This window comes from Saccopteryx bilineata, chromosome 3 (assembly GCF_036850765.1).
Source record: "Saccopteryx bilineata isolate mSacBil1 chromosome 3, mSacBil1_pri_phased_curated, whole genome shotgun sequence".
Classification (NCBI taxonomy): Eukaryota; Metazoa; Chordata; class Mammalia; order Chiroptera; family Emballonuridae; genus Saccopteryx; species Saccopteryx bilineata.
Genome location: NC_089492.1, coordinates 47,964,302 through 47,977,257, shown reverse-complemented (window position 1 = coordinate 47,977,257; position 12,956 = coordinate 47,964,302). Strand labels below are relative to the sequence as shown.

The 12,956-nt window shown below is 38.8% G+C and overlaps 1 protein-coding gene across 2 annotated transcripts in view; it reads left to right on the top strand.

Annotated features, from left to right (window-relative positions):
• Positions 1–333: 333 nt before the first annotated feature.
• The window catches only part of PRKDC (protein kinase, DNA-activated, catalytic subunit), a 269,534-nt gene continuing 256,911 nt past the window's right edge, over positions 334–12,956 (top strand). For both annotated transcript variants that reach the window (XM_066266092.1, XM_066266091.1), the window contains exons 1-7: positions 334–747; positions 4,722–4,798; positions 4,903–4,995; positions 6,926–7,000; positions 7,732–7,840; positions 8,595–8,707; positions 8,793–8,892. In XM_066266092.1, coding sequence (XP_066122189.1) covers positions 594–747; positions 4,722–4,798; positions 4,903–4,995; positions 6,926–7,000; positions 7,732–7,840; positions 8,595–8,707; positions 8,793–8,892 — 721 coding nt within the window. In that variant the 5' untranslated portion in view covers positions 334–593. The remainder of the gene's footprint in view (positions 748–4,721; positions 4,799–4,902; positions 4,996–6,925; positions 7,001–7,731; positions 7,841–8,594; positions 8,708–8,792; positions 8,893–12,956) is intronic.

Sequence of the window (12,956 nt, the reverse complement as noted above, 5' to 3'; positions counted from 1 at the left end):
GAAACGACCTCTCTCCGCGCCGCGCGGAAGGCCTGCTGAGACCTCGCTCGGGGCACCTCTCCATCCTGATGGTCTGATCCAGTGCGCGACCGCCGTTTCGCGGGAAATCTGGGGAATTGAACCAGACGTAGTTCACTGCGGAGTTGATGATCTTTATTGTTAGGGGTGGCCAAGGAAAATGTCCCTCTTTATCCATTTAAGCATTTATATTTCTAAAGATATTCCAAATGTATTTTCACTCCTTATCAAGGGAAAAAGTGTAGATCTCGACTGAAGACCCTAGCTTTTTTTTTTTTTTCTGCCTCCTGTAAATCAACTCCAATTCACCGTCTTCCTCGTCTATTTTCCTAGGTCACGCTGTCGGATTCCTGTTTCTCCCTAAGCGTCACTGTATGCATGTTAAGTGCATAAGTACAACACACTAATAAACCTGTCGTAAGTCTAAGTTCACATCTAAGCGGACTGCAGAGAAGACCCTCCTGCGATGGTCTCGGCGCCGCCGCAAGTCGCGTCCCGAGAACCCCGCCTTCCAACGTCGCGGCATTTCCGGCCCGCGTTGGCTGAGCGCGCTGGCCGAGTCGGGGCTGGTGGTCATGGCTGACTCTAAGTCCGGCGTGCAGGCTTCTCTGCTGCAACTGCAGCAGTTCTTGTCTACTGCGGACCGTTGCAGCGCGGCGATGGCCAGTTATCAGCTGATCAGGGGTCTGGGGCAGGAGTGCGTGCTAAGCACCGGCCCCGCGGTGCTGGGTGAGTGTTATTCTAACCTGTTAGGCGGTGCCGAGGCTTCTGCGCGTTTCCGTGTTGTTTTTCTTTTCTTTTTTTTTTACTTGCGCTGGGGTTTCACAATGCAGCGTCTCTCCCAGTGTTTGAGTGTGCAGATTTTGTTTGTGGGTCTTCATAATTTCTGTAGTTGTGTATAATAAGTGATTTATCTACTGCTTTTATTTTATTTTAAACATCAGAGGATAGTTTAAAACTGGAGTTGGTGAAAATGCCCTAAATTTGTCAACCATTGCAGGTGGGGAGAACGGACTAAAGTTTTTTCTTTCCCCTTAATCTGTCCTAAATTCACCAATTTTCAAACCCTTATATTTGCTGTTCCTCCTTTGAAGAAGCGTTGCAGAAATATAACTGAAAAATTATGCTATTCTTTTAACTTTTTTAGCAATGCCTGGGTGATAACCTTTTTCTCTTCGTAGTAAAAGTGCCTCTCTTAGCACTTTTAAAATAGATCAGTGCTTGAAAACTTATAACGTATTCCTTTTAAAAACAAAAGTATGCAGAATGTCTCCATGGTGTGTTCTCTTCCTTAAAGGTGAGATTTTCTTCCTAAGAGGTTGTCCTTGTTGAATATAGTGGAGAAATAAACAACACCATAATTAAACAATATGCTATATAGTACCTATATATTGTCAAGGATATATTAATGGAGAAAGTTTTAAAAACTAACAGAACTATGTAAGTGATTTCTAGACTCAGGGTTTCTAAGAATTCTTTATTTTTTTTCTTGTTTGCAATGAAGTTCCAAGTTTACTCTGAATAGTCATTGTAGGTCCTACCTTGAGCGGGTCTGCCTTAGGCCATCCAATAGTGTGTGGGTTCTTGACTTGGAGCAGACTAGATTTCACCCCAGAGTCCAGGTGATTTTGAGAGTATGTTTAATAAAGCTGAGGACAGTGAAACAAGGGGAGAGCATAGGGCAGCGGTTCTCAACCTGTGGGTCGCGACCCCGGTGGGGTTGCCTAAAGCCATCGGAAAATACGTAGTGCATATCAGGTATTTACATTCTGAATCATAACTGTAGCAAAATTACAGTTACGAAGTAGCATCCAAAATTATTTTTTGGTTTGGGGTCACCGCAGCATGAGGAACTGTATTGCGGGGTCACGGCATTAGAAAGGTTGAGAACCACTGGCATAGGGTCAAAGAAGCAATGGTAGAGAGCCCAGGTGGTGCTCTGCTTTGGCTTTCTAGAAACGTGGGAAATACCGTAAGTGAGCCAAGGTGGGGATGCTGTTACCCTAGACTAGAACCATTATAGAAAAGAAGTGAGCCAAGGTGGGGCTGCTGTTAGCTCACTAAGAAGTAAAAGTCACAGTGACAGAAGTGACCCAAGATGGGACTGCTTTTAGCTCACTGGAAAGTTATAGAAATAAAGGGGACTTGGAGACAGGATCAGGGAGTGAGCCCTCAAGGGGCTGCTGCTGCCTGCTGTTCCCCTGGTTGCAAGTCCTGTGGGGACCTTTAGAATTTAGGAGACAGTAAAAAGTTCATGGCTGAGAAAAGGAATGGGAATGCTCTAGAGTGAACCTGTGCTGGGTCTTTGTGTTGAGGGTTTTCAACCTTTCTTCTGTGGGATAAAATGTAAGGGCAGGGTTTCAGCAGACTATTCATCAGCTTTCCAGGTGTGTCTGAAACAGGAAAGTCACCTGTGCTACCTGTTGCTGCAAAGCTAATATGAAGAGACAAGAATTGAATCTTTATGGGCACTTTATTCAGAGCGCCTGTGATGTAGAAGACTGCTGGCTATGTACCCTAAAAAAGCCATTTTTTTGGCATCTCATCTCAAGCAGGCCTTTTTTTTTTTTTTTTTTTTTTTTTTTACACAGCACAGAGTCAGAGAGGGATAGATAGGGACAGACAGGAACGGAGAGAGATGAGAAGAATCAATCATCAGTTTTTTGTTGCGACACCTTAGTTGTTCATTGATTGCTTTCTCATATGTGCCTTGATCGTGGGGCTACAGCAGACTGAGTAACCCCTTGCTCAAGCCAGAGACCTTGGGTCCAAGCTGGTGAGCTTTTTTACTCAAACCAGATGAGCCTGCGCTCAAGCTGGCGACCTCGGAGTCTCAAACCTGGATCATCCACATCCTAGTCCGATGCTCTATCCACTGCGCCACCGCCTGGTCAGGCTCAAACAGACCTTTTATAAGGAGAAGTAAGGAGTGGGTGAAGGGTTTAGAATTCAAAAGATTAATTGCTTCTGGAGTCAGGATTCAGGAAGGAAGCTTTATTGCTCCTAAGCCTCCTGGAAACAGGTTCTAGTCAGGCATTTCAGACACCACTTTGAACAGTTGCAGTCCTCCTTTCAACAAATGGTTAATTGCTTGACTGTACAAATGCTTAATTGCTTGGAACAACAACTGTTTACATGCATTAATCCCTAAATCCCTACATTGAAACTAAAATTTAAAGCATTACATACAAAGCCTATTAACAACAGCTAAAGCTAAAAATTTTAACTCAAGAGTTTCCTTATCAAGTCCCTGAGATATATTACTGGATTTCCCCATGTATAAGACGCACCTTTCCCCTGAAAAATTTGGGGTCTAAAAACTGGGTGCATCTTATACAGAGGTTGTAGATTTTTTACTTGCATTTCCCGCTTTTTTGCGCTTGTTTTTGCGCTCATTGTTGAGGACAGTGGTTTGTCATCAGACACAGATGACAACAAGCTAAGGGATGGGAGTTTTGACAGGGATGAGGAGTTGTATGAATATTATGATAAATAAAACTTGAGTTTAATAACTTCATGTAATACTTTTTTTAATTTTGGGCCCCAAAATTAAGGTGCGTCTTATACACGGGGAAATACAGTAATTCATCAAAATAATTGTATAGGGGAGTTTGGGATTATTCTCTCTTTGGCTTTTCTGTTTTACTTTTTTTTATCTTGGGTCTGTCTCGCCCTAATCGGGATTTTGTTAATTGTTACCCTGACTGCATCTGTCATTGGGTTTAGTTGGCACAAATGACATTAATTGGGTCTCTGTCCTCTATGTCCCTGACTAGGGTGATTTAAGCTATTTATTCTCTGGTCAGAAAGGAGACATAAACCACTTGTTCTCAGATGTCCTTGGTTAGGGAAGATAAGGTCTTGTGATTCACTAGTTGCTAATAAATTGGTCACATTATTTGGTCTTATTTAATTATTTTGTCTCAATTTCCCCATTTCACTTGCCCAGGAATTTTCCTTGTTTCCTAGTATTATATTCACTTGTGAGGTTATAGAGGAGGATATTAGTTTTCTATTGATTGCTGCTGTTAAATTTAGTGGTTTAAAACAACACAGATTTGTTAACATTAGAGTTCTGTAATCATAAGCCAAAACAGGTCTCACCAAGCTAAAACCAGAGTATCAGACAGGGCCACTTTACTTTCTGAAGGCTTTTGGGGAGAATTCATTTTCTTTTTCATTCAGATATTTAACAAAATTTAGGGCATTGCAGTTGTAGGATTGAGGTCCCTTTTTTCTTGCTGACATTCCTTGCTTCTAGAATTTCTTCTATCACCTGTCACCTTCCTCCAAAATCAGGGCCGGCAATAGAATGTCAGGTAACTCCCATGCTTGGAATCTCCCCTGCTCTCCTCTCTTCCCATCTCTCTTTTTCTTCCCTCCACTGATTAGGGCTCACGCATGTGATTATATTGGGCCCACAGGATAATACAAGATAATTTCACTATGTTACGGCCAGCTGATTAACAACCATAATTTCACTTGCAACTTTCCTTTTGCCATGTAAAGTTAGCAAGTTTATAGGTTACCCAGGCTTCCCTGCATCCCTGTGGAACATCATCTAGAATTTCCTTGTCTAAATACAGCAGCCTTATGTTAGCTTATTATTACTTAAAAAGCTGAATTGAGAAACATGTAATCCCTTTCGGATAGGTTTATGGAGTGCTACTTGTTAATTACTTTTTTTTTTTTTTTCTGTCCAGCATTACAGACTTCCTTAGTTTTCTCCAAAGATTTCGGTTTGCTTGTATTTGTTCAGAAATCACTTAGCGTTGATGAAGTAAGTTGAAAATTTTCATTCTGCTTTTCTTGTATATTCCTTTATGTTGGAGTGACTCTTATTCTTATCCATATTTACTACATTTCGTATTTCTTTTATTATAGTTTCGTGATTGTCGAGAAGAAGTCCTAAAATTTTTATGTATTTTCGTAGAAAAAATTGGCCAGAAGATCACACCTTATTCTCTTGATATTAAGGTAAAGAGCAAAAACCACACCTCATTATATACCAACATTCATTTTAATTTATGATGTAAGTTAAACTTGTATTTTACTTTATTCCTGCCTTTCTCATTTTCTGTTTGATTGTGTTAGAAATGAAGTAGGCTCTTCTTTTTTTTTTAAATTTAGTAAGTTAAGGCCCTTGTCGAAAACTATTTTGATAACTTTTATAACTATTTTTGATATGTTTTTACACATAGACTCAATAAAGCCTTTTATAAAAAGTCACAGGTTGGATTTTTGAATTTTGGGGAGATTTTAGAACACTTTCATGTGTTTTCTTTGACAATAATCTGAAAAGTTTGCCTGTCTTGCGCCTCCTATTCTCTTTCAAACTGCCTTTCCTAAGGTTTCCTCATAAGTTACTCTGCAACTAGTGATTATAACTGAAGTTGTCCTTTCTTAGATTTATATACTTTCAACAAGTGCTACATCTTGAGGTAACTTATTTTTAAGTGAGGGAAGGGGAGATAGTGAGACAGACTCCCGCATGCGCCCCGACCAGGATCTACCTGGTAGCTCCTGTCTGGGGCCAGTGCTTGAATCAATTGAGCTATCCTCAGTGCCTGAGGCTGGCGATGAGATCACTCCTACTGTCCTTATTGCCTGGGTCTGATGATTGAACCAATCGAGAGAGAAGAGAGAGAGGGGGGTGAGAAGGTGGAGAAGAGAAGCAGATGGTCACTTTTCATGTGTGCCCTGACTGGGGGAAACTACTCAGGATGTCTGCACGCTGGCTGGTGCTCTGTCCACTGGGTGAACTGACCAGGGCCAAGGTAACTTGTTTTTATCAGTCCTAAATTTGCTTCTAGTTATTGGATGCTAAGTGTTAATGAAGAAGTATATGTTCAACTGGAGATAATTTATGGGAAGTTATTTTATAAATTATCAGTAGCTCTAATATATTGATATATATAAAATGTTTTAATAGGTTTTGATTTTATTCTCTTTTGACTTCTTTCTTGATTGGATTCTTAATATTTAAAAACGTCTCGATGATACGAGTAACATTTGTAGAATACTTTATAGTTTGTGAAGTTCTTTAATGTTTGTTATTTAATTTTTTACCAAATCTCTGTTAGATATTCTTCATTTCCCTAGTTTACAAATGAGGATTAGAAATTAAGAAACTTAAACCTTGTTTTGGAGACCGGTTGCTTCCTTCCAGAGTTCCTGTTCCTATACAATCCCAGCTATTCTTCTCTGAAGTATCTTTTTCGTTATTTATTCTTTTTTTCTTGATATATGGAAACAAGTGCTGTTGGAAGTGCATAAGGAGAAACTTACTTTTTTTTTTTTTTTTTTTTTTTTACACAGAGAGAGAGTCAGAGAGAGGGATAGATAGGGACAGACAGACAGGAACGGAGAGAGATGAAAAGCATCAATCATTAGTTTTTCATTGTGACACCTTAGTTGTTCATTGATTGCTTTCTCATATGTGCCTTGACCGTGGGGCTACAGCAGACCGAGTAACTCCTTGCTTGAGCCAGCGACCTTGGGTCCAAGCTGGTGAGCCTTGCTCAAACCAGATGGGTTCGTGCTCAAGCTGGCGACCTCGGGGGTCTCGAACCTGGGTTTTCCGCATCTCAGTCTGACGCTCTATTCACTGCGCCACCGCCTGGTCAGGCGTAACTTACATTTAAAAAAAAATCCTACTGAGGTCTCCATTTACTTTGTGTTTTTTTTTGTTTTTTGATTTTTGGAGGTTTTTTTTTGGTTTTTGTTCATATTATTATCATAACATACTGCATCAGTATTTTCAGTAATTTTTAACTTGTATGTCTATATACCCTAATATTTTTAACAGTTATACATTAAATTTATTATGTCATATATTGGTATTGCTCCTTTCAGAGATGTAGTTTTAGATCTTACTGATTTTTTTTATGTCTCCTTTAAAACCTAGAATACTTGTACCAGTGTTTACACAAAAGATAAAGCTGCTAAATGTAAAATTCCAGCCCTAGACCTTCTTATTAAGGTAATTTTATATTTCTAAGTACATGTATTTTATATTAAACAAATGACTTAAAAAACTAAAAATTGGAGTTTTGGGTGAGACATCTTGGAGGATAGGCTTCAATCACATTGATGGGTGGATAAAATGCACATTTTCCAGATATCACCCAACAGTACGTTGGTATTTTGTTTTCAGACTCTTCTGGGTAGCAAAGGAAATATTTTGGGTTTTGAGGGGAATGAAGGGGGAAAATAACTAAAAAATTTACTACTTCTACTACTTTATTTACCCTTACTCTTAAAATTACTAAGAATTGCAAGAATTCACTTCATTGTAACTGAGTTTTTTCCTAAAACCTTACCATGAGAATGGGTCTGATTGTTGTATTTAAGTGGTCATTGAGACTTATTCTTGTATCTCTCTCTTAGATGGATTTCTCTTTTTGCATCTCTGTTTTAGAATTCCATAAAGCCTTGTTGGTTCTTAAATGCCTCCAATAGAATGGTTTTAGTTACATTACTGGTTTCTTGGGAAAGTAAAATTAAGTTTACATCCTCTTCCTCTTTATAACCTCCCTATGTTCTTACCCTCTAACTCCCAAATAATCTGGCTACATAGAGAGCCCTGGAAGGCCAAGCGTAAATCCCTAGAGACACATGGTTCTGAAACATTGCTTTATACAGATTTACATAGGTAGCTCGTGTCTGTTTATTATTTTCCTCTTGAGCCATTGCTTATTTGTATTCTTTTAGTTACTTCAGACTTTGAGAAGTTCTAGACTCATGGATGAATTTAGAGTTGGGGAGTTATTTAACAAATTCTATGGAGAACTTGCACTGAAAACAAAAGTATCAGATACAGGTGAGGTGCATTTAAATGTTATTATAAAATATTTTGACAAATTAATAGTAGAAATTATTAGTATAAAACTTAGATTTGTCTCTACCAAGGTATTTATATGTTTTACAGAGGAATCCTTTTTCCTGAAAATAAACCAAATGGAAACAAACAAAAACAATGTGTGAAGACTTCTGCTTAAAAACTTTAAAAAAATTTTTTTTGTATTGATTTTTATTTATTGTGTTTACACAGATTCAAGTGTCCCACTGAATACATCCCCACCCCCTTGTTCCCCTCAACATCCCCTTTGCCCCCCTCTCCCACTGTCCTCCCCCCTTCCTTCAAAAACTTTTAATCTTTACAAAGTGACTTGTTTAAATAGAAATCTCACAACACATATTAAATGTAATTTAGTTTATAATACTAGATTTGCATAATATTATCAGGAAAGATTCTAGTACATAAAACTAAATTTATTTTTTTTTTACTTTTGAACTAACCCTCTTATTTTCTTATTCATACATTTTTGTTTAGTTAACTTATTTAAATGCTATTTTTGCCCTGACCAGGTACTTGGTTAGAGCGTCTTCCTGACATGCCTAGGTTGTGGGTTCTATCCCTGGTCAGGGCCCATGCAAAAATTAACCAGTGACAGCATGAATTAGTGGAACAATAAATTGATGTTTCTCTCTTTCTTTCTCTAAAAATCAGTAAATAAAAGTTTATTTTAGAAATGTTATTTTAGTCTTTTATTTATCTAAAATTTATTTTTTAGTTTTAGAAAAAATATACGAGCTCCTAGGAGTATTAGGGGAAGTTCATCCTAGTGAGATGATAAATAATTCGGAAAAACTGTTCCGGGCTTTTCTGGGTGAACTAAAGACCCAGGTATGTAAACTTTATGATATTCTACTTCCTTCTGTGGCTGTACTTTTCTTTTTTTAATGGTATCTTCTGAAAACTTTCCTTTTAGATGACATCAACAGTAAGAGAGCCCAAACTCCCTGTTGTGGCTGGATGTCTGAAAGGGTTGTCGTCACTTATGTGTAATTTCACTAAGTCCATGGAAGAAGGTATTGCTTGATTTCATTTGATTTTCTTTCTTTATTCAACAATTATGATCTAAAATAAATTGCCTGTTTATTTTTTGAACTTTTAAACCAATTTCGGGTTCTCATGCAGTTGTGAGAAATAAAACAGGGATTCCATATGATATTACCCAGTTTTGGCTAGTGATGTAGTACAGTAATAGCACAACCAGGATATTGACATGGATAAAATCTACTGACCTTATTCAGATTTCACTAGTTTTATATGCACACATTTGTGTGTCTGTATTTAGTTCTGTGCAATTTTATCATCTGTAGATTTGTGTATGAACCCCCACACTCAAAATACTGAACAGTCCAGCACCACAAGGATTCTGACTGCTCACCTTTCATAGCCACATCACCTCTCTTTCTCCCCCCTCCTGTAGCAATCACAATGGATCTATCTCCATCCTGAGTTTTATTATCTCATGGTTATATAAATGGACTTGTAGTATGTAACATTTTGTGGCTGGCTTATTTCACTTAACCTAATGGCTTTAAGGTTCATACATGTTGTAATGTGTGTCAGAATTTTCTTTTTAAAGCTGAGTAAAACTCAGTTTTATGACTACATACTCTATATTTTGTTCATTCATACAACAGAGTATACTTGTGTTGCTACTACTTTTTGACTATTGCTGCTGGAAATGGGTGTGCAGATATCTATTTGGAGTCCGTTTTCTAATTTTGGGGGTATATACGCACAAGTTTTGATTGCTGGATCATTTGATCATTCTATATTTATTTTTTTAGGAATTGTCATACTGCTTTGCACTGTAGCTGCACTATCTTACATTCCCACCAGCAATGCAGAAGGCTTCTAATTTCTCCACATCCTCACCAATGCTTGTTACTTACTGATTTTTGGTACTAGCCACACTAACAGGTGTGAAGTGGAGTCTCAATGTGGTTTGTTTTTGCATTTCCCTTAATACTACTAATTTTGAATGTCTTTTCATCTGTTTATTGAATATTTGTTTGGAGCAATGTCTATTCCAAATCCTTTGCCTATTTTTTAATTGGATTGTTTGACTTTTTGTTGTTGAGCTGTAGGAGTTTTGTATATATTCTGGAAAGCAATTCTTTATCAGATACATGATTTGCAGTTATTTTCTTCTATTCTTCATTCTAGCGATTTTTAACCAGTGTGCTACAGGAATTTTTTTTTATAAATAAATTTTTATTAATGTTAATGGGGTGACATCAATAAAGCAAGGTACATATATTCAAAGAAAACATGTCCAGGTTATCTTGTCAATCAGTTATGTTACATACCCATTACCCAAAGTCAGATTGTCCTCCGTCACCTTCTATCTAGTTTTCTTTGTGACCCCCTCCCCCTTACCCTCTCCCCCCCATAACCACCACACTCTTGTCCATGTCTCTTAGTCTCATTTTTATGTCCCACCTACATATGGAATCATGTAGTTCTTGTTTTTTTCTGATTTACTTATTTCACTCTGTATAATGTTATCAAGATCCCACCATTTTGTTGTAAATGATCTGATGTCATCATTTCTTATGGCTGAGTAGTATACCATAGTGTATATGTGCCACATCTTCTTTATCCAGTCTTCTATTGAAGGGCTTTTTGGTTGTTTCCATGTCTTGGCCACTGTGAACAATGCTGCAATGAACATGGGGCTGCATGTGTCTTTTCGTATCAGGGTTTCTGAGTTTTTGGGGTATATACCCAGTAGAGGGATTGCTGGGTCATAAGGCAGTTCTATTTTTAGTTTTTTGAGGAACCACCATACTTTCTTCCATAGTGGTTGTACTACTTTACATTCCCACCAACAGTGTATGAGGGTTCCTTTTTCTCCACAGCCTCTCCAACATTTGCTATTACCTGTCTTGTTGATAATAGCTAATCTAACAGGTGTGAGTTGTTATCTCATTGCTACAGGAATTTTTAAAACATGCATTACCTATTTAGTCAAAGGCGCTAAACTCTTCTCCCTTAGATCAGTGGTAGTCAACCTGGTCCCTACTGCCCACTAGTGGGTCTTCCAGCTTTCATGGTGGGCGGTAGTGGAGCAACCAGAGTATAAATAAAAAGATAGATTTAACTATAGTAAGATGTTTTAAAAAGATTTATTCTGCCAAACTTAGCGAAAATCCAACATAAAGTACTTGGTAAGTAATTATTATATGCTTTAACTTGCTGTAACTCTGCTTTATAAATTTTATAAAGTAAAGTTACTTCCCTACTTTATAAATTACCATTACTTGCCTGACCAGGCAGTGGTGCAGTGGATGGAGCGTCGGACTGGGATGTGGAAGGACCCAGGTTCGAGACCCCGAGGTCGCCAGTTTGAGTGCGGGCTCATCTGGTTTGAGCAAAGCTCACCAGCGTGGAACCAAGGTCACTGACTTGAACAAGGGGTTGCTCGGTCTGCTGAAGGCCCGCTGTCAAGGCACATATGAGAGAGCAATCAATGAACAACTAAGGTGTCGCAACAAAAAACTGATGATTGATACTTCTCATCTCTCTCCGTTCCTTTCTGTCTGTCCCTATTTATCTCTCTCTCTGTCTCTGTAAAAAATAAAAAAAAAGATTAAAAAAAAATTACCATTACTGTGGAACCGGTGGGCAGTTAGAAAATTTTACTACTAACAGAGATACAAAAGTGGGTGGTAGGTTTAAAAAGTTGACTACCGCTGGTTTAGGTTGTGGGTTTTGGTTCATTTTGCTGTGTTGTTTTGGTGTGCCCTAGATTTCCAGGTGTGTGCCCTATGGTATTCTAGAAAAATATGTGCCTGTTGAGGACCAAAAAACCAACAGGGTTTCTGGAATTTAGATTTTTGGGGGACAGAGGTGTGGGGAATTGGCTGTAGCTGACAGTCTGCCCAACCCCTCACCTCACTTGCCTGATTAGGTTGCAAAAGGCTGTTAAGCTGTGGTGCTGGATTGTTTACACTATCCCCCATGTTCCCCGGAAAGACTGGAGGCAAATTTGTTCTATCCTTTGTTTGGTGTAAAGTTAAGATGTTATGTATGGTGGGGTTTTCTGCACTCAACACAATTAAGAGTAAAAAGAGAGGAATTCTTCAATGTATTGACAAGGAAATGAGAGTTTGCCTTTCAAATATATGCCCAAACATTGAAGAAATTGCTAGGACACATCAGGCTCTTGTTTCTCATAAACACAAGAATGAAAAAACTTAACACATTTGCGCTGGGACCTGCTGAATTTACTAAATCTTACTAAGAATGTATCTATATACGTATATAAAAAGGTAACTTTCTTTTAATTTTTTAACCCCTCTTTTTTTTTTTTTTTTTGTATTTTTCTTGAAGCTGGAAACGGGGAGAGACAGTCAGACAGACTCCCGCATGCGCCCGACCGGGATCCACCCGGCACGCCCACCACCAGGGGCAATGCTCTGCCCACCAGGGGGCGATGCTCTGCCCCTCCGGGGCATCGCTCTGCTGCCACCAGAGCCACTCTAGCACCTGGGGCAGAGGCCAAGGAGCCATCCCCAGCGCCCGAGCCATCTTTGCTCCAATGGAGCCTTGGCTGCGGGAGGGGAAGAGAGAGACAGAGAGGAAGGAGAGGGCGGGGTGGAGAAGCAAATGGGCGCTTCTCCTGTGTGCCCTGGCTGGGAATCGAACCCGGGTCCCCCACATGCCAGGCTGACGCTCTACCTCTGAGCCAACCGGCCAGGGCCTTAACCCTTCTTTTTTATGAATTCTAAAAAACATAACAAAAAATGTAACAAAAATGTTTTTTAATGTCAGAATGAATTTAATATTGTCATATTTATTTCATTTAATTACTGTGAAAGCACGCTTGGACTTGATGTATTTTTTTCTTTAATATTTGACTTAATTATTATAACATATTTCTTAGAGATTTGTATATAGTGCACCTACAATGATTTGTAGGATTTTATTTAATTAATTAATTTATTTATTTTTTATATTTTTCTGAAGCTAGAAACGAGGAGAGACAGTCAGACAGACTCCCGCATGTGCCCAACTGGGATCCACCCGGCACGCCCACCAGGGGGCAACGCTCTGCCCACCAGGGGGTGATGCTCTG